General features: G+C 33.0%; 1 protein-coding gene and 3 long non-coding RNA genes across 4 annotated transcripts in view; 2 read left to right on the top strand and 2 right to left on the bottom strand.

Annotated features, from left to right (window-relative positions):
* LOC126705772 (uncharacterized) overlaps positions 1 to 16,479 on the top strand; it is a 51,930-nt gene extending 35,451 nt beyond the window's left edge. Inside the window, exon 10 of the mRNA XM_050404969.1 lies at positions 16,403 to 16,479. Within this exon, the coding sequence (XP_050260926.1) occupies positions 16,403 to 16,422 (20 nt within the window). The 3' untranslated portion in view covers positions 16,423 to 16,479. The remainder of the gene's footprint in view (positions 1 to 16,402) is intronic.
* On the bottom strand, positions 3,756 to 7,224 carry LOC126705773 (uncharacterized). The gene is made up of 5 exons (XR_007648426.1): positions 7,024 to 7,224; positions 6,686 to 6,853; positions 4,416 to 4,494; positions 4,215 to 4,304; positions 3,756 to 4,024 (listed from the first exon to the last, which is right to left on the bottom strand). It is a non-coding gene; the product is annotated as an uncharacterized LOC126705773 (long non-coding RNA).
* On the top strand, positions 10,028 to 15,954 carry LOC126705776 (uncharacterized). The gene is made up of 2 exons (XR_007648429.1): positions 10,028 to 10,088; positions 15,898 to 15,954. It is a non-coding gene; the product is annotated as an uncharacterized LOC126705776 (long non-coding RNA).
* On the bottom strand, positions 12,997 to 13,645 carry LOC126705774 (uncharacterized). Its single transcript, XR_007648427.1, has 3 exons — positions 13,547 to 13,645; positions 13,246 to 13,380; positions 12,997 to 13,143 (listed from the first exon to the last, which is right to left on the bottom strand). It is a non-coding gene; the product is annotated as an uncharacterized LOC126705774 (long non-coding RNA).
* Positions 16,480 to 26,466: the final 9,987 nt, after the last annotated feature.

Here is a 26,466-nt window from a genome sequence, read left to right as displayed (position 1 = left end):
TTTATTGTGTTAAAAACTAAAATAGATCTACTGTTGCAGCATGTGTGTAGCTAAAATAAATAAAAATAACTTTTTGTGGAGCTAAAAAGCTAAATTTTTAGCTCTACTGCCGTGGATGCTCTAATGCTCTCTCTCTAATAGGGTCCCACCATAAAATTTGAGTCAGTCAATCATTACCCAATAAATCCATGATTTCCTAATGTATGCTCTTAAGTTAATACAACACTTTGTTTAATACTATAAAGTGAAAATCATAATTGGTTAGAATAGTAAAGATTTCAAAATTAGCATATCGCGATGGAAAAACAAAAAGACGTAAAAATAAATAAATATATAAAGTTTATTATATTATATTATTTAATTATTATTTAATAAACATTTTTTTACTTGTTCATGATTTAATTATAATATGAATATATTTAATAGAAATATAAAATGTACTATATTATGTTATTTGCGAGTAAATCTATATTTTTAATTGCAAAATGTTAAAAAATAAAGGTATTATGGGGCCAGAGAGCTTATGACCCGGCATACTCTTCTCAAAATGTTCATGACAGTTGCGTAAAAAAAATGGCAGATTGATTGGACGACCATCATACTAAGTTGTTTTGTTGGTAAAAATAAACACCCCCAAGCATTGTTTCATGAGTTTCATCTGAAAGTCTTAACTTCCAAGTTTCAAATCCGTAAACTGTTTGTTTTCTCAACTCCCAAGTATTTAAGAAATGTGTTGGCGTTTTTTCTTTATCATTGTAGAATATGGGATGGTGATATTGAAGCATGTAGTAATGCTTCTGTCCCTTTTGAGTGTATAAAAATTTCAGAAAATCCAAGACTAAAAGACTTAGACAATATTCCCTCATAATCTTGGAAACATTTTTATATCACCATTGCAACAAGTCTCCGACAATGCAGGATTTCAGTTATCCCCCCTTCCCTACCATGTTTGGGCTGCATCACTTCAGAAAAAAGATGGTGCACATGAAGATCCGAAAGGATTCTCATCCGTCCTATAATATCACTTGAAAAATGATTCTTCTTGTTGTGTGAAAAAAGAAACCTCGCCATATCTTTAAAAATTTTTCCAAACATTGATCCAAAATGAAACACTTGGCCATTTGCATCTCTTTGCCACTCTTGTTTATTTATTTGTTATTTTGTCATGGCTTTTGATTTTCTCACCATTTTCATTGTCATTCAAACATTCTTGGTATTTGAATTCATTTCTCTTAATTTGATGAGAAAAATATTGACACATTCATCCAATTTGGATACGATGAAAAACAAGTTTTATAGTGAATAGCTAAGTTAACATTGGCCTACCATGGGGAGAACAAGTTCTCTTAAAATCTGCTTCGTCGGATCAAGATCAAAAAAGATGGTCAGGTTACCCACGAATACCCCGAGCTGGGTGAAGACTCTAATTTAGGCGGGCGAAAGACTGATATTATCCATTTCAGATAAATGACAGCCCAAGCAGTTAAGAAGAGTCATCCTAAAACAAATCTGTCAAAGGGTTTTAATTTCTTTTTCTCTGAACTATTCCTTCATGAGAAGGGAGTTAAGGAATACTATAGATATCAGCTGCTTCATTCGATCTTCTTCGGAGGCTATGAAAAATACATTTCTATCCATACACTCTTGATTATCCATGCCAAGCTTGTTTAAGGTCATGAAAGTCTTTCAGTGCATGGATAAAATGTATTTTTCATGACCGTCGAAGTTCAAATGAAGCAGTTAATACTTGTAGTATTCCTTGACTCCTTCTTCATGAATGAATAGCTCAAAGAAAAAGATTTTAAAACCCTTTAATTGAACAATTTTAGAAGGTCTCTTCTTAACCACTTGGGCTATTATCCATCTAAAATGGATAATATTAGTATTTCGTCCGCCTAAATTAGAGTCATCTAACTCAAAGTATTCATGGGAAACGTGATCATCTTCTTTGATACTAATCTAGCAAAGCAGATCTCCAAAAGACTTATTCTCCCCATGATAGGCATAGCTATTCTCCATAAAACCCGCATTCCAACATATCCAAACTGGACAATTGAGTTCAACTGTTATGAAAAGTACATTTTTTTCCATACACACTTGATTATCCATGCCAAGCTTGTTTAAGGTCATGAAAGTCTTTTAGTGCATGGATAAAATGTATTTTTCATGACCATCAAAGAAGTTTAGATGAAGCAGCTAATACTTGTAGTATTTTATAACTCCCTCCTCACGAAGGAATTGCTCAGAAAAAAAGAGTTTAAAACCCCTTAATAGAACAATTTTAAGAGGCCTCTTCTTAACCACTTGGACTATCATCCATCTAAAATGGATAATATCAGTCTTTCGCCCAGCTAAATTAGATTCTTCATCTAGCTCAAGGTATTAATGGGTAACATGACCATCTTCTTTAATTCTAATCTAGCAAAGCAGATCTCCAAAAAACCTATTCACCCCATGGTAGGCAAAGGCTAACTTAGCTATTCTCCACAAAACTCACCTTCCAACATATCCAAACTGGACAATTAAGTTCGACGGTTATGAAAAATACATTTTTATCCATACACTCCTAATTATCCATTCCAAGCTTGTTTAAGGTCATGAAAGTCTTTCAATACATGGATAAAATGTATTTTTCTTGACCGTCGAAGAAGTTCAAATGGATAAAATGTATTTTTCTTGTTTAACGTGACCATCTTCTTTCATCCTAATCTGGCAAAGCATATCTCCAAAAGACTTGTTCTTCCTATGGTAGGCAAAAGCTAACTTAACCATTCTCCATAAAACTTGTCTTACAACGTATCCAAACTGGACAATTGAGTTAATATTCTTCTCATCAAATTTAAAGAAGTCGAATTCAAATAGTTTTAAAGCTTTCACATATTCCAAGACTGTTTGAAATAACAAATAAATGAGCAATAGAAATTGTAAGTAACATACTATACCTATCCGGACACGTCCCAAGTAGCATAATATTCATCCTTAAAGGCCTCTAACTTCCTTAGCTTCTTCGGGTAACCATTAATCTTAAGAAAATTTGGACTTATTGCTTGCTTGCTTGCTTCTTTTTCTCAAGATTTTTTTATGTGTTAGTTTTCAATAAATGTTAATCCTAAGAAAATCCATTCTCATTGCTACCTTCCTTCCTTCCTTCTTCTCAAGGTTTTTTTATTATTTGTTTTCGATAGAGTTTGAGTTCTATTGATCATGGAAAGAGACACTACAACAAAGCTAACTTTTTTCAAGGATCAAAATCCTTGAAAAAGGTATTAAAAAACCTCAAAAAATATATATATTTTAAGAGTCTAATTGACCCTTAATCACCTTCGAAATTTATACTGTCAAAAATGAAATTTTGAAGGCTTTTGTGGCCCTCAAAACAAGTGGTCTATCTTATTTTGAGGTTTAGAGACTCCTAAATAACCTTATTTATTAAGGGTTAAAAAATTTACATATACAGCCTTTGATAAATAATATTATTTAAGGGTCACTTGACCCTCAAAATATGATTTTTTTTTTTAAAAAAACCACAATTATGCACAAAAACCACATAATACAACCAAATATGTATAAAAAAAAACCTTATAGTTTTTGTAAGGAGGTCAACATTCCAAGTAGCATGGGTAATGTTGCATTGAAATTGTTTGAGCTAAAACTTCTGTAACATGATGGAAACTTTTAAAATTAATATAAGTTCTAATAAATTGATCTAGCAAAGGATTAACAAAAATTAATCATATATAAAGGGAAAAAAGAAAAACTAAAAAGAGCATATGAAAACTACATATATAAACATAAAGGGAAATCAACTTGTTTAAATGAGACACATGGCCATTGATTGACAACAAGAATATAATTACAATCTGTAACTTTATGAGTCCTAATAACCCACTAACGCTATGTCTTATTGTATAAAGTATGAACATTTTTTTTTTGGAAAAAGGAAGTGTAGAGTAGCTACCTGCACAGCACATTGAGATGCAATCTTTCTTGATTTCATCTTCATGTCTTGTCAAACTATCAGGACCTGCATTCAACACTTTCACTGTTTGAAAATTACCTAGTACACGATAATTCCAAAATCCTTGACATGATAAACTTAATACATCAAAAACAAAAAAAACAAAAAACAAAAACAAAAACAAAATACCACATATATAGTCTACAATAGTTCCAAAATTCTAACAAATTTTATACAAATGAGTAATATTCCATACCTATGACCTTGGGAGTAACTGCTTCAAAGGTGAGAAACTTTTGATTATCAAAGTTAGGAGATTCCAGGATGATGTATGCCCCCCTGTTGCCTACAATGGCATATAAAACCATTATGAAGACAAATCTCAGATGAGACAGCATCAACAGACAAAATTAAAAAAAATATATATTACTTGACCAGTTGTGACAAAAGATTATACAAGTGAATTAATTTTGGTACACCCCAAGAAGCTTCACTAGAGGAGCAAAGACCTGCAAAGTGTCCACTGCTATGCGGGACTGCATGCAAAATTACAATGTCAATAACAATAACTTCAGGCCCCTACACCCCAAAAGAAAGAGAAAAATAGATCCATTGAAAAGCTTTAACGTGATCCAATGAACCTTCCCATAACTTCAGTACCCCTACACCCCAAAAGCAAGCACATGCATTCACAATTATGTCAGCCAGTGTGCATCATAACTAAAACAAGTATTATTTAGTTTAGGAATATGAAAACTATATCTGAATATGACTTATCAAAAAAGAAAACTATTTCTGAATAAAACTATATCTGAAGCAATTTAAGGCTTCTATAGGACACAACAACGCCAATTCTCTTTTGCAAATAATAAAGATGAGAAATGGTCTAAAGATCACATACCATACAACAATGACAAAAAAAGGTTATCAAAAGAATCTAAAGCAGCACTAAGGCTCTTGTCCAACCATATGCCATTCTATCAAATTCAACATGAAAAGAGAGGACCTGAGTACCCAATTCGTATATCTAACTTCCAAGTTCCAATTAGTAGGGTTGTCCACGGGTCGGGTCGGGTTTTGTGTTGACCCGCAACCGACCCGACGGAATCGGTGAACGGAAAATGGACCCGCGGCCGACCGAATGTTCGGATCGAACCCGGTGCAACGGGTCATCGGTTGAGCGGGTCGAAACCGTCGGGTGATTTCGGGTCTGAATCTCAACAAAATAAAGATCAAAACCCAGAGTCCCAGACAACGAAGAAATCAAACACAAACCAAAACCAAAAATACCAGATCCATGAGACCGAAACGAAAAGGAGGTATAACCACTTTCACCACTACCACCACCGTGGCAGCCACAACTTACCGGACAAGAGAAAAGAAAAAAAAAAACCACCCCAAACACAACAACCACATTCATCAACAACCCACCAAAAAACCCATTAAAATAGACCAACACCACCGGCCACAACAACCACCATCACAATCACAAGCCACCCCAAAAAAAAAAAAATCCACCAAGACCGTCACCACCAGAAGAAGAAGAAGAGAAAAAACCCATAAGAAACCTACCATTACCACCATGACTTGGAGAGAGAGCAAACCCACCATTACCATCATGACCCACCACAGCACACCGGACCCATGACACAAAATCCACCACCTCTACCACAGCACAGCAAACCACGACCCAAAACCATTTACCACCACCCCTTTTTTCTTTTTCTCTTTTTGAGAGAGCTTGAGCTAGAGGAGAAGAAGAAAGAGCAAAGAGAGAAAAAGTGACAAGAAAAAGACAAACGGAAAGAATGGAGGAGAAGAAGTTTTTAGAAGAAAGAGAATGGAATAATTTTTTTTTTTTTTTTTAAGATGGTTGCTACAGTAATCTGTCATATCTGACAGATTACTGTAGCCATAGCTTTAGATACATTTTATTCCATTTTGGTGAAAAAATGGGGTGAAAAAATCAAATGATTTTTTTATAATTGGGTAAGATATAGGGTCCGTTTGGATACAGCTTATTGTTGCTGAAACTGAAAATTGTTGCTGAAAACACTGTAGCAAAATAATTTTTAAATGTGTAAATAGTACCGTGGGACCCATTTTTAATATTTTTTTATATGTGAACAGTAACAGCACAGTACGTGAACAGTACATTTACTGTTCATAATAGTGAAATTTGTCTCCCAAAGTCAACAAAAGCGGGCCAAAAAAAAAAAAAAAAAAAAAAGAGAAAACGCGAACTGGAAAAACGCAGACGCAGCGAACGCGGAGCCCAAACGCTCACATAAGGCCCCATCACCTAAAAGATATAAGGCACGTCACAACCTCATCTTTTTCTATTTTGCCAACACTACTCAGCAATAAAAATACTCAACACCCCACTGCATTTGGCAGTGGATGATAAGGACCCGTCAGAAATCATGCCGGAAATATCACCAGATCTGAGAATCCATAAGCATAAACAGAGCCTCAAGAGAGAGAGAGCCCTAAGCACAAACAAAGAAAAAATTCTATTGATTCTAAAAATAAAGAAACAAAAGGGAGAAAATCCATTTCATTTCAACTCAAACCAAACCCATGACAAAAACCCACTGTAGGAATGGCAAGAGAGATGAACAAACAAACAAAAGAGATGAACGAACCAACAAAGTGCAGATCCGAACCAGTTAAACACACACAAAACCACAACTAGCAATTAGCATTTAGCAGTTAGCTCATACATACAAAATACACAAGAAGCCTTTGTTGTTCTTCCGCAATTTCTCAGCCCATTCTTTCCCCCTATCTTGCAGCTCTGTTTGTGATAGCTTCTCAGATTCGGTGTAGTGGGGTTTGGTGTGTTTGTGGCCTTGTTTTTACCATTAGATTTTATAGACGCCACGTGTCATTCATCTGTTTAAAAATAGGAGAAAACATGAGACGCTAAACTGGAGAGGAGCCGGACCCAGAAGGCATAGGAAGAGATGGAATTAATTTCTATAAAATGAAAAAATCTCACAACACGCAGCAAGACACAAATATAATAAAAGGGAAAAAAAATGAAAAAAGAAAACCTAACTTACTAAATACTACGACCCAAATTTGGTATTTATATCTAATCTCCCTTTTTTTGGATGAATCTCTAAAGACTAGTGCTTGATTGATTTGATGATATGAGTTGTGAAAATAGGAAGAGAGGCAATGAGGTAGAAGATGAGATTGAGAGTTCCACACTCTCCGAAAATAAAACTGAGAAAGAGAGCTTCTGACTCCACTTTTCTCTTTCTCTTCCTAATACGGCTAAAAAGTAATAATTTTTTAATAGATAATAAATGTGAGTATTGACTAGTTACTCTTGTACTGTTTTTTTTTTTTTTTTTTGATAGGATTCTCTTGTACTGTTTGATAGAGACTAGTCTTGTTACTCTTGTAATGTATGATAGATAATAGCTTCAGCGCTGGCTCATGTGATGTGATATTATTTTTGTCCGTTAGTGACCAGTTTCTTTTAAAAAATTACTGATTTTTTTTTTTAATAATTAAAGAGATTATTGGTAATTTTGGAATTTATTGGTTAATGTTGAGTGTTTGTGTTACGTGCATAGTGCTTGTGTGCATTTGTTTTTGTTGATGGTTTATTAATACTAAATGCCTGAAGTTTCATAATTTTTTTTTTTATGTTTTTGTCCTTTTAACTCCAAGTACTAACTCTATTCCTAATTGTTCCAAATGACATGTATTAGATAGTTTTCTATAGATATATTAATGTCAAGAATGTTTGGATGAATAAATGAGGTTTCCTCTTATCTGACAATACTGTTGATGAGAAATCATGTGATTACCTTAGGTATCTTCTCTTTTTTTCTTTTTTCTTTTTTTTTTGTCCCCTCAACTTTTGAGTGGTGGTTAACAGGCATTGGTGAAGATTTTTTTTTTGATAAGGCGTTGGTGAAGATTGGTTTCTCATTGGATTCTTCTGCCTTTTACACAGTTTGTGAGTTAAAGCTTATATTTTAGACAAATAAGAATAGAAACTTTTTTTTTCTGGGGGTTCAGTGCTAGAAACTTTTGTTATGAAAATTATGTTCAGAATTCAAGAGGGTGTAAGGTAGGATAGTTTGAAAATTGTTGTTTATAATTTTTTGAAATAATGTATAGATAAAAAAGTATATAAAAATATGTGTAATGTTGTTTAAAATGTGAAAATGAGTGTTTGAACTCACTCCAGGCTGATTAATGGTCCTCTCTGTTGCAGGCGTCGGTGAAGATTGGTTTCTAATTTGATTCTCCTGCCTCTTACACAGTTTGCGAGGTAAAGCTTATATTCAGAATTCAAGAGGTGTTTAGTAGAGTAGTTTAAGAATTGTTGTTTATAATTTTTTGAAATATGAGTGGAAAAAAAAATATATAAAAATATATATAATGTTATTTAAAAGATAAAAATGAGTGTTTGAACTCACTCCAGTTGATTAATGGTCCTCTCTCTTGCAGGCGTTGGTGAAGATTGGTTTCTAATTTGATTCTCCTGCCTTTTACACAGTTTGCGAGGTAAAGCTTATATTTTTGACATATAAGAATAGAAACTTTATTTTTTGGTTAGTACTACAAACTTTTGTATGAAAATTATGTTCAGAATTCTTTTGAGCCGTATGATAATGTCGTTTTAATAATGTTTATCTTTTTTAAAAATACGTGTAAATAAAAAAGTGTATAAAAATACGAGTAATATTATTTAAAAAATCAAACAATTCCATCGAATTGAGTATGATTATATGTGTGATAGCATCTACTATACCAGAAATATCAATGAACCCGATTATTGAATGCCCCAAGAATATTATATATTATATAAACTATAAACTATAAATTATATAGCAATGAATTTCTTATAAAAAAAATTATAGAATTAATAAATAGTAAATAGAAAGTAATAATAAATATATAAATTAAAATTAAATAAATAATAAAAAAAGAGTACCTCTTTGTTTCGAAGTCTAGAAACTATATGCCCTTTGGTTGAATCATAATGACTTCTTTCAATTTTTACTCTATCCAACGAAAAGGAAATAGGATCTTTATCTGAATACCGTCTGTTAACCAGTTTTTCAGAAATTCTTTTTCTGATAATTGAATGCCGTTATAAGTGCATTTAACATGCATTTCTTTATTCCAATCCTTTAAATTTATATACCAAACGGCCCCCTCTCCAGGGCTGATTAATGGTCCTCTTTGTTACTAATTTTCCCCTAATTGCTCAAGCAAATGTATTAGGAAAGTTTATGGCCCGTTTGGTAGGGCATTTCAAACACTCATTTTCAGTTTTTAAATAATATTACACAATTTTTCACACATTTTTTTATTCACATGTATCTCAAAAAATTACAAACAACACTACTCAAACCAGTGGCCACCATCTTTGAGTGCTCCATGTGGCATATCTTTTTCTAAAAGTTTTTAGAGTTCAGAAAATCACAATTCAAGAGTTTAATTGGTCTTAGTTCAATAATTATTTTCTTGACCTGTTTGGAGTCTCTTTATATAATGGCCTTTTAAGTTCTGATAATCACGATTTAGAAGCTTTAATTGGTCATAATTCAATAAAAATTTTATAAAAATTTTCTTGACCTGTATATTAAGCTTCTATTCAATGAAGAAAATAGGACTAGGGAGGTACTCAATATTTTTATTTTTTTAAAGGCATATAATAGCTTGTAGGTAAAAGTTTTGTTTTCTAATAATGCTTTATTTTTATTTTTTCGTCGTTCTTACTCGTTGAATTTACATGTTACTACCTCTTTTGAGTCTTTTTAATTTTTGCCAAACGTGCTATTAAGTAATTAATGCTCCACTTTTTGTTTCTCTGCATTATAGACATTCCGTTATATTGCAATCTTATAGCTTTAGTATGCTTATGTTAGAATAAGACCTTGTATGCCTTGTTTATTGTTGTGGGGGGGTGGGAATCTTCCATGTTGCTAATTCAAATTGTGAGGTATTATGATATTATCTTTATATTGAGGTATTCAGTTGGCTTCATTAAAATACTTACACGATTTTCCTTGGTTGCTCAAAGTTTTGATGAAAAGAAGAATGGGAGATTTCGGCTAGATGACTTCATATCTCTTTGTATATTTTTACAGTCTGCTCGGTAAATGTCCCTTATACTTGCAAAAAGTTCATTTTTAATGTTGTACCTTTTTCATTTTTGGTGAAATGTGGGCAACAGCATAACTGTACAAGTTTAGGGCATGGTGAACCGGGGGTAATGGCAACTCCAGGAATTTTGTCCATGATGTTCTTATTCTACTTTGAAAAAATTTTGGGTCATTTTGGTCTATTTTGGGTTTCGGAAAATACCGGCCGAAATTCAAGATTTGGCTGGCATGAAGTTTGTGCTAAAAAAAAAAAAATGTTCTTAAAACCAAAACAAATTTGCATTACGTACACTAAAAAACCTCAAAAGGGGAAAAAAAATGAAAAGAAAATAAATGAACAAAGTTACCTATACAATAAACTATAAATTCATTTAAAATATTAATAAAATTATTAATTATTGTTGTTTAATTGTTTCATTAATTTGTTTATCTTTTATAAACTATAATTTGTTATATTATTGTTTCATTAATTATAAAATTATTAATTGTTGTTTAGCCTAACATAATTTAATTTGTTTATCTTTTATAATATATTGGTTAATTAAATTATTAATTATTGTTTATCAGTTTCTTCATTATTTCTCTTTACTAACTACTAGTATGTAACCCGTGCTATCGCACGAGAATAGATATAATTAAATAAGACAATGAAAAAAAAATTGCATTTTATTAGTTAAGTGTTACTATTGGTTTTTTTTTTATTATTATTAATCATGAGTTTATTCATGTTTAGAAGGCTTAGTTAAGTCTAAATTCATATCATTAACCAGAAAATTTTATTAACAAAACTTAGCATTATGTAATTTTTTTACAATTTCAGTTGAGCAAACCAGCAAACCTTATATGATATGGCTTATCAACTGGGGCTTTACTTGTAATTGCTTATAAATAATTGGCATAAGAGTGGTTTGTGTGTACAGGTGGATTGTACGTTGGGCGTATATGAAATGCTGTTTGTATTGTCTATCTTCTAGCTTAGATGAGTATAGTTTGATAGAATTCATATAATTGATTTCTGGGAGGTATGTGATGTGTGATCAGTGAATGGTTTCCTTTTATTTTTTTATTATTATTGTGTGGTTCCACATGAGTATGGTTCAGTGTCATCATAGTGACATAAAATATGCTTTGGACAAGAAATATTGTGCTTTATTATTTAGTAGGTATTGTTTGGTAGATTAGATGTATAAATTCGGAGATTTTAAGTTACAAATGATGGTTCTAATTTATGATTTAGCAAACTTTATTAGAAAATGCAGATGACTCAAATTTTATGGTTCTAGCCTGTAACCCCATGCATATGCATGGATATACTTAAAAAATACACATTGAGGTGCATAGTATAATTCCTATATATATAATTTAAATACTATTGATATATAGTTATTCTTATTTTTTGTTAACTCTTTAAAAAATCTTGTAAGAATATTATTAGGTAGAAAATGTAAATTGTCCATATTGTTTTTTTAAAAAATTTATTAATTCTTAATTTTTGATATTGTGATGCACTTTTTTTTTCTTTTTTTGCTTGCTTATTTTCGAAGTGATAATTGCCTGCTTCATAATGTTTTTTTTAATTATTATTTATATATAATTCAAAAACAAAATTTTACAAAAAGAAAGGAAAACGTTTACTCACCTTTTCTTAGGAGTGTGTGATTTGTTTTGTTAACGGAGACTCTGCTTTTTTGATCTTCATCATACCACTAAAAAAAAAAAAAAACGATTGCACAAATTGCAGCCCAAATTGGGGAAAACATAAGAATATGAAAGCAAGGGAGATAGAGAGAAACTACCTTCAATGCCTTTAAAAACTCAGAGAAAAGATTATGCATTTGAGAAATAGACAAAAGTTAAATGTGAAGATCTATACGAGAGTGAAAGTTTATATTAGTTTTAACTTCTAAGTGGTGAAGGGGTAGGAATTTTTTTTTTTTTTTTTGGTGGAAAATCTGGCTGAATGTTTCTGGAAAGTTGTATGTTTATGCTTATATGAACAATGAATGGGATGGTAGGGATTTTTATAGTGTGCAAGTTAAATGTTTTTGCTTAGGTGAATGAACTTAATTATTGTGGTTTTCTAACTTCCGTGTTAGGTGTTAATGCATGCACAAAAATTTAAAATTTTAGATAAGATACATGATGCAAAATTAACTATCCAATTTAGAATTTAAATTATATTTTCTCTCAGTTTTGATTTTATATATATATATATATATATATATATATATATATATATATATATATATTCCTTTGGCACAAAAATTTAGAAAGGATTTTAGAGTGATTGGGACTGATAAAAAAAAAAAAAAAAAAAAAAAGCAACAACAACAACAACAACGTGAAGAGCCAAGAGACAGAGAGAGTCATTAAAGACTCCTACGTGATTTGAGGAAATTTGTATATTTATGTATGGTGTGGTCTTCACTTGACATCTAAATTTAGAAAAATATATTGGGACACATGGCTTAAAATTAGAACTCTAATTTGGAATTCTATATTTGAATTTAATTGAAAAATCTAATGTAATGTACTTAAGATATTGTACATAAATTTTACCCTATTTAAAAATATTTTAAAAAATCCTTACCATCATCTAATTGATGAAAAATGTGAAATATATAGTAAATGAAATTCATGAAGCCAAGGTCACTTTGACGACTGAAAGTATGAAGAAATATCTTACCGTATAAGAATGGGTTTGAAGAGTAAAGGTGGAAGACCAAATTTTTAATTTTTTAGCATAGATCTAATGGCTTCCTTTTTACTATTAAGTACAAACGAAAAATTGCATTTTATTGCTCAGTGACAACAGTTGTATGTGTATTGTTACTAATTAATCGCTTGTATTGTTATTTTAAGTATTCAAACAAAAGTGCCAAACATAAGTTCTAAGGCATACCATGTTTGTGAAGGACTCCCTTCTGGGGTAAGAAATGAGACCCAATATTGCCCAATACTTTGTCCATTAACCCAAGCTTCCCCTTTTCCCATAGAACCAAGGTTTAATGCAACAGGGTCATTTCCTTTGGGTGCATCAAATTGAGTCTATAAAGACAATTCATGAAGATAAGGTTAGTGCTGATTAAGTATACATAAATAGTTCAGGCAAGAATAATTAGCATGACAAAGCATTAGCAGAATTTATACCTTGTACCATGTGAGTCTTTGATGATTAGAGTTTCCAAACCTTCTCCATTGAATATTACTTGACCCTTGTTCTGTGTGAATATTTAATTTCTCTCCTGACAGCCCAACCTCCATGAAATTATTGCATGGAATTAGCTAGTTCGAGATCATAATCTCATTAGTTATAAACTTTGTAGATGAAAAATGGGTTATGACAATCTTTGAGTGAGCACTTGATATGAAAGAATAATATGAAAATATAATTTGTGGATAAATAAAGCATTACAGATTGAAAATACAAATATAGATATAAGAAATGAACCTGGTATCCCCATGTATAATCTGTGAAATCTTCGGCATCATTTTTGTTTAGTATCCTTACTCTACGTAATCCAGTAACTCTTCTCTCAAGAAATGATCCTGAGTCCTTCATGCCACAAATAAAAAGTAACTCAATCCAATTTTTGAACTCGAAAGCATATATAAAAGATAAATGTTACAGAATATACACTGATAGGGATGAAACAATAAAGGCATGACTGGATGCAATTTTCTGAAAAAATGGAATCTAACGAAAACTTAATTCTCCTCATTCATGTGGCTGAATGTTTCTGGAAGGTTGTATGTTTATGCTTATATGAACAATGAATGGGATGGTAGGGATTTTTATAGTGTGCAAGCTAAATGTTTTTGCTTAGGTGAATGAACTTGATTATTGTGGTTTTCTAACTTCCGTGTTAGGCGCTAATGCATGCACAAAAATTTAAAATATCTCAGCTTTGATTTTATAAATAAATAAATAAATATATATATATATATATATAATTCCTTTGGCACAAAAATTAAGAAAGGATTTTAGAGTGATTGGGATTGATGTGATAAAAAAAAAAAAAAACAAAAAAACAAACGTGAAAGGCCAAGAGACGAGAGAGTCATTAAAGATTCCTACGTGATTTGAGGAAATTTGTATATGTATGTATGGTGTGGTCTTCACTTGACACCTAAATTTAGAAAAATATATTGGGACACATGGCTCAAAATTAGACTTTAATTTCATATTGAAATTGGTGTGATCCTCACATAAATCTAGACACATGTCACACAATTAGAGTTCTAATTTGGAATTGCAATCTGGACATGTGGCACAAAATTAGAGTTCTAATTTGAAATTGTAATTTGAGTTTCTCTCTGCTTCACCTATTATTTTATATATAGATTAGCACACACCTTATGTGCATTATCCACTGCTTGCCTCTCATGCCTTTACTTCCCACCCGGTCCCATGCCCCATTCACCCCTCCCCCCACTCAACAGACAAGCCCCAATCACAAGAGTCAATCAGAAATTCACAATCACCAATCACAATAGACAATATACTAAAAGACAAAAAAGAGAATCAATCAATCACAAATATTAATAAAGTTACAATAAAGCTAAGCAATTACAGTTCAATAAAGCTAAGCAAGCCCGTATCAAAAAAATAAAATAAAATAAAGCTAAGCAATTTCACCAACAAAAAAAAAAAGAGAATCAACCAATTAGATTAAGTCTTTAGTCTTAAAGAGAGAGAGACTCTCATTTCACTTTCATACTTTCAGTCTTCAGATAAAAGAGAGAAAGAGACAGAGAGAAGTAAGAGAGTAAAGAGAAAACCCATTAGAGAAAAAGAGAGAGTCAGAGAAAAGAAAAGTGTAAAGTAAAGATGAAATACCTTAAGGTTGAGGGAGCAGGGAGGTTGAGGCTGAGGGGCGGCGCCGTTGAGTTGGGTAGCACGTCGAGGCGACTGGCAAGGAAGGAATCTCCAATCCAATCTGTGCTATTCCGATCTCCAATCCAACTGGCGAGGCCAAGACGATGACCAATCTCTAATCCATCTGGCGATGACCGATGGCAATGAGCTCTGTTGCTCGAGTTTGAGGCGGAGGCGATGAGCTCTGTTTCTCCATTTTTTATTTCAGTTTTTGCTACCATCTGTCTTTAGGTTGGGTTTTGGTTTTTTTTTTTTTGAGAATCTTTCAGTTTTTGCTACCATCTGTCTTTAGGTTGGGTTTTGGTTTTTTTTTTTTTGAGAATCCGTGGCCCGTGGGTTTGCTATCATCTGTTGGGCTTATCATATCTTGTTTTTTTTTTAGATTGGGTTTGCTTTCCCATCTGTTGTTTAGGATTGATGTTGGGCTTTGGGCAGTGGGCTTGCTCTGTTACTTCTTCTTCTTTTTTATTCTTTTTTTTTTTTACTTGAAAGTAGAACAAATAAATTTTTTTTATTTTTATTTGAGGGTGTTTATGATTTTGTTTGTGGGTATTCCTATTTTTTTTAAAGGGTAAACAAATAAAAAAAATTTAAATTATTATATGTAAAAAAAAAATTATTTTTGGGTCAGGGTGTTCCTGGGAACACCCTGCCCTCAACGTGGCATCGCCACTGACTGGGGGGTATGCATGGTGCCCATGGGCTGGTTTTGGACTTATATTTGATGGATCTCATTATAGTCTTCTAGGTTTGATTCTGCCAAATGGTCTGCCCTAGCACACGTAAACTCCTACTCCATATGACACATTACCTTAATTGAGACTCCTCAAATCTGGAATAAATAAGTTATATCCATTAAACTATATATACTAGTTTTCAAATATTATCGTGTTACTATGAATTTTTAATCTTGTTTGTTGCAGGAATTTATTCAGTTCATCTGATACAGCAAAGCAAGGCAGGGTGACTCTTGATCTCAACCAGTTTGTCTTTTGCTGTGAGTTCACTGATTCTCCTACAAGAAAAATTTAAAAGCACCCTGGTTCCTTATAACAATTAACTTTTAGTTCATTGACCTTTTGTGACCCATTTAGTCTTAACAGACTGCTTAAGCTCTTTGAGAGAAGAAACCAAAGAGAATTTCATCCCCTAAAAAGTCACTGTTATAAACTTTATACCTGGATATATCAGTGACTTTCACCGTAAAAGCAGTCAAATTTTCTTTATATCACCTGCCTCTTGTGATGAGGGAGGAGGGTTGGTCTGGGACTCCGCAATCTCATTGATCCCATCCTAGATTTGCTTGATTTTGAAACTCTCCATAACTGTTAAACAGAGTCCAAAATGTTGCTTTAAAGTGTGCTAGTTTTGTGATATACCCATTGTCAAGTAACATATTTGAACACGTTGCATTATTTTCTTGTCCAGCTGCAAATTGTAGAATATGAAATCAACTCCAGAATACCAGGCAAAGGTGACTAGAAGATGCGGTATATTGCCTCCGTACATTTTGTCTGATGTTTATACTATATTCCATTTTTCTGGCTTTGTGTAGTTCTTTTTATACAGTTGTTGATACTGAAAATTGCTTACTTGAAATGATACTGCCAAGCAAGATGTGCTTAGTTATGGCCAATGTATCTCATCTCAAGTCTTGGTCTGTTTTTTTGCGTTGTACGATTTATATTCCTTTAGTTAGTGATTTACTATCACAGTATCACCCATTAGGATAGGAACTATACGATGAAAAACATGAGTCTTGATAATGAACAAATGAGGAATGATATGGATGAGCTTATATCATGAACCTAAGGCCACCTCAGTATATCCTTTGTCTTCAACAAATATCTTTGTCTTGGCACTCCAATTTTCAATGACACGGAATTCAGATTGTTTCAAGCTAGTCACGCCATGATCGATGCAAGACCATTAAAGACCAAAATGTGCAAGTGAACTTGGATTTCTTCGCTATCTTCCTGGTCACTACCTAAGTACCTTGGGCATTTAACCTCGCAATTGTCACTTCTCTTTCGTCCAAGATCCAAATATATGCTAGCTGTAAGTGGTCTCACACACTTTTGCCACATGCTTGAATTAAGAACAAGAAAAATAAGAAACTAGAGGACAAGCCTCAGGGTCTGGGACCTTAATCACATAACACTCTACATAACTCTGAACACCGTCCAACTAGCATTTTCCAACCACACAGATCTCTTTTTCACTTAGGTCGTTAGACTGCTTAACCTTTCTCCTACTCCTCCTCTATATGAGAGCTTTCGGATGAGAGAGACAGAGAGAGTGAAGGTTTTGGTTGGTTTAGAAAGAGAAGGTAAGAGCAACCACATCAGTGGTTACAAAAATTTGCAAAATGCAAAAAGTGCTCAATTTTGCACATTTTAACCCAAAAAATACTCACATCAATACTTGTAAAAATGTGCAAATATACAAAACTGCTCATGTGCAAATGATTTTTTATTCTTTTTTTTCTCTCTCTCACGTTGCTCTTTCTTATGTCTTCTTCTCACAACAAAGAAAGAAAAAGGTGGATGGGGCCATGTGGGTAGTGGTTTGTTTGATAAAATAAAAAATTAAAGAAATATTATTATTTAAATAAAATAGATGATAGAATTGATAAACTGATGTAAATGTTTTGTAAAAGCGGGTGTGTAAAATAGAAAAAGTATGTTTTTTCTTGCAAAATAGATAAGAGTTTTGCATAGACTGATGCGATTGCTCTAAGGGTTAGAGAGAGAGAGAGTGTGTGTGTGTGTGCATGAAGGGGGCAGATGCTATAATCAAATTGGGCTAATGTCTCTACCAAGATTGTCAAGATGGGGATCTTACATAGAATCGTGGGAGGTAGATGGGATTGTGGATTATTGGATCGGATCGCAGATCATAAGATTCTACCTATTTTCAGATTTAAAGCGAAAAACACATTAATAGTGACTTTGTATGTTGAATAATTACGTAATTTATGAATTTATCTATAAAAAAACAAAAATTTGCATATGTTAACATAATTTTCTTAAAAAAAAAAAAAAAAAAATTATGTTTTAGTAGGATCAGTAGGATCCCAAACGATCTTACAAATTTTTTTTTTTTTTTCAATCAAGGCCAAAGGAATTATATTGAGAAAGAAATAGAATAATTACAAAATATTGGCTTGCTCCAACAATATGACATTACAAAATGATTGAGGAGCAGAACCTAAACCAAAGGAGTTGGCTAGTCTGTTACATGGAGACCAAGATGCTGAGGTGTGGGCCGTAACATTAGCTTCTCTAGGAATCCAACTAAATCTGTAGTTTGGCATTAATGCTGCCAGTCTAAGGGTATCATAAGAATGAACAAAATCCTCCATGTGTTTGAGCTTCCTGGTGATATAAGAGCATCTACTGAAATCTTTGAGTCACTTTCTATTGTCACACAATTAAAACTCTATTCAACACAGCAAGCTGAGTAGCCCAGTTGATTGCTTCAGCTTCCACTTGGACAGGGACATTGGTTTCTACTCGCTTTGATAGAGCGAAAACTAATGCTCCTCTCCAATCTCTTGCTACTATGGCTATATAGGAATTGTTCTCTCCAATTGCTGAGTCACAGCTCACCATAATTGGTCCATACTCCGGTCTTGTCCACTTTGCATTCCTGGGAGGTTTCTTGTAAATTTGGTTAGCTTAGAAACAGCTAAATGTTCTAGATAACGTCTCATGAGACTTTGGTGTACTCTTTCCACATTTATCTCTGATCCTTTGAAGACCACTAAATTTCAGGTCTTCCAAATAGCCTCTAGCATAAGAGTTCCATATAGAAGGAAAGAAGATCTCTCTTGTTGGGATTGGAACTCTACCTTCGGAGGGAAAATTAGGAATTCAATGAGCTGGGTTGTGGATGAGAATGCCAGTTGATTAGTCTAATACCCCAATTACTAGTGAACCATAGTGCTCTTGCAAAATCACAGGGAATAAAAATATGCATTGGAGATTCAGCTTCCAATTCACATAGAGGGCACAATTGACTGACCTGGGAATTAAATCGGTGTAGTTTGTCTCTGGTGGGAAGGACGTTAGCAGCAATTCTCCAAAGGGTCGTTTGAATCCTTTCATGAATATTTAACTTCCATAACTTCGCCCAGATACCACCAGCTTTTTCATTGATTGAAGAACCACTACGGAACCAATAAGCTGATTTAAATGAGAAATTTCCACTCGAGGATTTAACCCAAATCCAATTATCCTCCGTAAGTCCAGGTCTAAATGGCAAAGATCTGATGGCTTTGGAAGACTGTTCATCAAAGAGGGTGTTTCATTTTTCATCATCCCATCTCAATCTATTGGGATCCAAAAGATGCGAAACAATTAGACAACTATTAGTACATTCAGTTGTCTCACTGGTTTGAAGTTTGGTAGATTAGGGGCCCATCAGCCCATGGGTCCACCTAGGTACGTATGCTTTCCCCATTGCTTACTAATTTGCAGGCTCCATTCAAAATAATTGACTTGGCATTGTTGATACTCTTCCAAGCCCAAGAGGCTTTTTTTGGAGGGTCTTCCCAAACCAATTCCTGCCCACTCTATATTCGGCTTTAATAGCTTGAACACAAAGACTATCTTTATCCACCAAGAAACGCCATACTGCTTATATTATTCAACTATAATATTCAATCTTTTTTTTGAAATTAACCTTAGTTTAGCTAGTATTATTCATCAATTTCTGTATTTACATCAAATTAGTCTTAATTTAATTAGTATTATATAATTTTATATAAAAAGGCCCCATATAAATTTTTTGCCTTGGGCCCCAAATTTTGTTGGGCCGGCCCTGTTGCTGACCAAATAAGCTACCTCAGCTGTTCTAGCCAAGATTTCGTCTAAAAGATTACGTTGCAGACCTGTTCTACGAAAGACAATACTATTTCTGTGCAGCCAAAGAATCCACACAGCCATAGGAAAAATCATTCCCCACCTCATTTCAGATATGGCGCTAATACTAGAGCTTCTGTAATTGGTTTTCAACCATTCCACTAATGGCATACCAAGGAAGAGATTCGGAGGCATAAGAGGCAGAAGGGAATTCCAAAAACATCTAGCTTTTGGGCAGTCACGAAGAGCATGGTGGTGGTTTTGGACTTATATTTGATGGACCTCATTAAAGTCCTCTAGGTTTGATTTTGTCAAATGGTCTTCCTCTTCCCTAACACATACAAACTCCCACTCCATATGACGCTTTTACCAGAATTGATACTTGTCAAATTTCGAATAAATAAGTTATATTAATTAAATTCTATATACTAGTCTTCAAATAATAAGAAATTATATATATATATTTATATAATTTTAGGATATATAGCTACATTTGGTGATTTTTTTATTGTATATTAAACATTTTTTCTTTTATTTTGTAAAATATGTATTACATGGAGTGGGTTGGGTGGAGTTGAGAAGTTTTTTCAACCCAACCAAACCCATCACAGGGGTCCAACCTAACTCAACCTAACCCATGTTGATCAGGTTGGACAATTTTTTTTTAATTACTATTATTATTATAAAATTAAACATTAGAACAACACCACTACAAATAAGAGTAAATATATAACCAAATAATCATAAGCATAATACCAAACAAACACAAACTATATGAGAAGAACTTATGGTTTGGGTTTTATTTAGGAAGAGGGCAAAAAAAAAAATATATATATATATATATATATATAAATTGTATAATATATTTTTTAAGTTATAAATATATATTATATTTGTGAATCCTATTACTCGAACCCAACCTGATCTACTATTAAAAAAAAAATTTATAACCCAACCCAACCCACCAACCCTTAAAAACCTACCCAATCTAGCAAATTTGGTTGGATCAGGTCGGTTTTGGCGAGTTGGCGGGTTCACTGCATACTCCTAGTTTTCTCTATTTGGACTCCTATTTTTATGTGCCCAAAGTGCCCTCAAGTTCACCATTTTGAAAGTTTAATTAATAGAATTAAACATGTAAAATTGGTAAGTTTTATAACATTTTGAAATTGTTTTCTATGCTTGGATTATAAGGAGAAAAATTGGGTTTGAAAAAACTGGTTTAAAACTAAAAATAATAATTTCCAATTTCTAACTTACATTTTCATTGTTTTGAATTATTGAGAAAGATTGTATTGTTTTTCCTTTTTGTACAACAAAAATTATTTTAATGTGTATATCACCTTTATATAAAATTTAATTGTGCATCGCGCAAGTTACCAACTAATTATTTAAAATAGCTGGCCATGAGAACAATTTAAAAAAAAAAATATTACATAAATAATGAAGTCAAGTTATTCAAAACGGTATCTAGAAATATATCAATATATCTTTTTAATTTTTTTAATGATCTAGCCTTTCATTATACAGGAGATAATGTACACATCTTAAACATCAACTTTTCAATTGTCAAATAATTTTTTTTTTAAATGTTCAATTGTTAATTGTAAATTCATTGGTTTGGTATGCATAAATATATTTGTTATAATATTTGTGTAGCATATTAAGTTTTTATTTTGAAAATAGGAAAAAAAAAAAAAATTTGAAGCACAACCAATAATAAAACATCAAATACCCAGTTACTTATAAAAGTAGTGTACATTATGTACACAAACCTTGTTACACACTCTAAAATTGCATTGAAAATCATCAAGTTGTACAATTTTCATATGTGTGTAAAGATGTGTGAAACAAGTATTTTCCGAAGTTTAACTTCTTTCCTGCCCTCTCCAACCAATTAAATCAAACAAATACAAAAGTTGGTTACTATTATTAAAGTGAGAACGTTAACGTTATATGGAGCTTACCACCAAAGCTCATAGCTTGGCATTATGGCCACTCTTCAAGTGCATTCTCTCTTCACCCATCTCCCCTTCCTCTTCTTCTCATCACTCTCACTTTCCTCAACCTAATATTGTAAACTTATAATTCAATGTTGGAGGGGTTTTGCAAAGATGGGATACTTGGGGAAGCGAAGACCCTGTTTGAGTCTATGCAAAAAGTTTGTGATTTTATAAATTTGGAGAGTTGTAATATACTAATATGTGGTTGCTGGGTCAGTGGGTTTGGTCAGGAATGGAAAGATCTTAAAGGCACGGTCGTTGGTTCTAAAAGAGATGGCGGACAAGGGCATTAAACCGAGTGTTTACTCATATAACATTGTGATGGATGGGCTATGCAAAAATGGGATGCTCTCCGATGCAAGAATGGCGATTAGATTAATGAAAAGTAGTGGTATTCCCTTAGATACGGTAACCTATAGTACTTTAATTCATGAGTACTGCAGCAAGGGGAGGTTCTCTAAAGCCAATAATATCGGGCATGAGATGATGACTAGCATTTGTTTAGCAAATCCTCATACTTGCAACATCTTGCTGCACAGCCTATGAAAAGAGTGGAACATCAGAAGCAAGGGAATTACTGCAATTACAATATAGAGATTGATGGCATTTGTAATGATGGGAATTTGTACAAAGCAATTGAAATTGTGAATGGGATGTGGACTCATTGAAGTGCGGCCTATGGTAACCTATGGAACTCATGTATTGCCCTAGTTGATGGTAGAAGTGATGGGAAGAAATGCGCCTGATTAGTACATACTCAGTGTGTGTTTGGGATAAGCTGAATTTTTAGCTTATCTACACTTTCAACTTATTTTTACTATTATTCATAAGTTTTGCTATACTTTTTAATACTATTTATAAGTCCCAATGTATTTATTCAACTTAATTTTTAACCTATTTTTTACACTTTCAGAAAAAAGTTTTCAGTTTCAACTAAATAAACTATCATCCATCATAACTCAATTAGTGAGTTATGCAAGGTTGGGAGGCTCGGCAAAGCTAAAAAACTCACCAAGAAGAGGAAAAACATTCTTCCAGATACTGTAATTTATGATACTTTTATAAGAACTTTCCGTAAACAATCGATAACTACCATCTGCATTTCTAGTTTTGAAAGACAAAGAGAAGAGGTTGGAACAAGAGCCTTCAAACTTATAACTCGTTGATCTATTCTTGGGCTTCGGTGCTAAAAATCAAATGTTTGAAATATATAGGCTTATGGGTGAAATCAGAGAGGGATTTGAAATTTTTTTGGAATCTTCCAGGTCAATAGGTGTGCTCTGTTTTCTCCATAAGTTCTTTCATAATCTTCCAGGTCAATAGTAAAAATGTTTACGCAAGAAAATCTACTTATAACAAAGGTTACAAACTGTAAGTGTTCTCTCTCATGCACTAGTAGTTCCAGTACGAAGTCCTTATGTCATCAACAAACAAATGGAAGTCCCCTTGTTATACACAAACAAATAGTACCAACAAGTCTTGAAAACCTAGCAAATTGAGCCCAAGCATTATAACATGTCTGACAAGATTAGAAATGAGAGGAGAAAAGAAAGGACCCTCAGATTACAATTATTGAATCAAGGGCACCCCCAAATAAGAATAAAACCAATTAACTAACCACTAAACAAACATAGCTTCAAATTCATTTCAATGTAGCCTTATATCACACTATGGAAAAATTATTATATATCTCATAATGATTCTAAAGAAGCCGTCTATTAGGGACTACAGAAATTACACAACCATATCCATGTAAATTATTTGGTTTATTTAGAATTATTATGGTATTTTATGTGTAATTATATAGTCCCTGATGAAGGACTTAAAATTCATTGTTTATCTAGACAGATGGCTTCATTAGAATCATTATGGATATGGATGTGTAATTCTGTAGTCCCTAATTCTAGTCCCCCTGATCGATGCATGACATAAAAGACCCAACGTGCAAGAGAACTTGGATTTCTTCGCAATCCCCCTGGTTAGTGGTAACTCGGAAGTACTTTGGGCATTTAACCTTGCAATTGTCAATTCTCTTTCGTCCAAGATCCAAATATATGCTAGCTGTATGCGTTTCTTGTGTATCCAAATATATGCTAGCAGTATGTGTCTCTTGCAAACTTTTGTCGCACGCATTAAAAGTAGTTCCAGTCCAAGATCCAACACTACCCTAAATTCTTGTATTTCGTCAAACAGTCGTTCATTCATCCTATACTTCTCTAAAGATGACGGCAAAAATGGCCCATTACCATCAATTTTCAAAATAATTTGCCCAGAAACACTGTTTCCAAACTATATAGCAATATACCACTTTTTTAGGTACTCGAGCATGCCAAGCTCGAGTACCATGTTTTTTTAATCCACTGTCGCGCCATATTCAAGGAGCCCTATAGTGGCGTTTTTAAGCCCTATAGTGACGTTTTCGGGCCAAAAAACACCACTATAGGGCCCCTTGAACCTGTTATGGGACTTATAAAAAAATTTTGCAGGAAAACGCCACTATAGGGCCCAAAAACGTCACTATAGGGATTAAAAACGCCACTATAGGGCCCCTTGAACCTGTTATGGGGTACTTGTAAAAAAAATTTTGCAGGAAAACGCCGCTATAGGGCCCGAAAACGTCACTATAGGGCTTAAAAACGCCACTATAGGGCCCGAAAACGTCACTATAGGGCTTAAAAACGCCACTATAGGGCTCCTTGAATATGGCGCTACAGTCGATTAAAAAAACATGGTACTCGAGCTTGGCAAGCTCGAGTACCTAAAAAAGTGGTATATTGCTATATAGTTTGGAAACAGTGTTTCTGGGCAAATTATTTTGAAAATTGATGGTAATGGGCCATTTTTGCCAAAGATGACTGTTAAAGTCGCACAGGTCCATTTGTGGACTTGGATTATCTACAAAATCCCAAGTATGTTGTCAATGTGTCTCGGATGACCATAAACACCAATCAATCTCCATTTGAATCCATATCTAATGTTTGCAAAAATTGCATTAATTAATATGGTTGGGGGAGAAGCTTTGCTCCTACAAGTTGCATTCTTGACGCCACCAATTAGGATGGAACTATATGATGAGTCTTGATAATGAAGAATGAGGAATGATATGGTTGAGTTTGTATCATAAACCAAAGCATTAGAACATGTCTAGAGAAGATCAGAAATGAGACAAGAAAAGAAAGGGGCCTCCGAATACAATTATTGAATCAGGGGAGCCCCCAAACGTGGATCAAAGCACTAACACGTGGGGTACAATAGGGTGAACAAATTTAAATTTATAAACAATTCAATGCGGTAATCATAAAATAAAAACCTCTGCAAAACTATTAACTAAACACTTAAGGAATTTGCTACATCATGATCAAGACACGAGCATTAAAGTCGAGCTATTTACATAAAAATCTTTCCAGGTAGGTAGAAATTAGAATACAATAAACAAATCAACATAAACCGAAACATTCATGTCAATCATAATCATAATTGTCAACCAAGCCTAGAATATAGATATCCATAATGACTCTAAATACAAACCCAAAAGTTAAACTCCTTCACTAGGGACTACAAAGATTAAACAACGATATCCATAATGATTCCCATCTATCTAAATAAACGAAGAAGTTTAAGTCCATCAGGGACTATATAATTACACAAAACATACCATTATAATTTACACAAAACATAACATAGAGATCTAAATAAACAAAATAGTTTTAAGTTTTCCATGGACTGCATAATTACACATTCACAAACAACAAAAGTGTGGCCTCCGTCTAAGCGTTCTGGAAACAACCTTCTTGCATAAACAAAAAACCCCTGTTGACAAATTGACAAATAACATTAAAAAGTACTGCATAATCAAAAATTTTAAAAAAATAATAATAAAATAAATAAAATCAATCAAAAGGAATATTTGAACACATAATACCATGATAATCAAAGAGTTAATGGCATTGAAAATAACTTTTTTGTTAGTACTTTTGTGTCAATGGTGGAAATTTGTCGTAATTACTAAAAATCTCAAACTACAATAACTACTGTACAATTAGTTTTAGTCTAAGAAGAAATAAATATGATGGATTTACCACACACTTTACACCATAAACAAATTTTTTGAATTTAAATTTTGAATAAGAAAAGCAACATCAATTAACTAATCATATCAAGTATATGATTCTCAAAAAAAGAAAATCATATCAAGTATATTACTCCAAAAATAAAAGAGTGAAGAAAAAATTCATCTCTATTGTTAGTTTTGTTCCTTATCAACTGATCTTCACGTTGGTACTCTTTACCTAAATAAATTAATGTAATCATTTGCTTAAGGGAGGACAAAGAGATGCTTAATTCATCCATACTCTTAATCAATTCTAACCTTCCAACTCATAACCCCAAAAAACACAAATCCAAAGTAAAAATTCCCATGTTTGCACTATTCCTAAAATCAACAAACAAATCAACTTTTTTCTCTCTCATCTACATATACAACAGAAATTCTCACAAGGATAGACAATGATATAGGAGCATCTAAAAGCCCAAAGCAAAGAAGGCCGAAGGCCAATTGCACCATTTTGCTCAAGACTGTTAACTATCATAAGACTAATTTTTTTTTATTGATCTACGTTCTGTT

This window comes from Quercus robur, chromosome 11 (assembly GCF_932294415.1).
Source record: "Quercus robur chromosome 11, dhQueRobu3.1, whole genome shotgun sequence".
In the NCBI taxonomy this organism is placed as follows: domain Eukaryota; kingdom Viridiplantae; phylum Streptophyta; class Magnoliopsida; order Fagales; family Fagaceae; genus Quercus; species Quercus robur.
The sequence above is the reverse complement of the archived record's forward strand: the minus strand, read 5'-3'. Positions and strand labels throughout refer to the sequence as shown.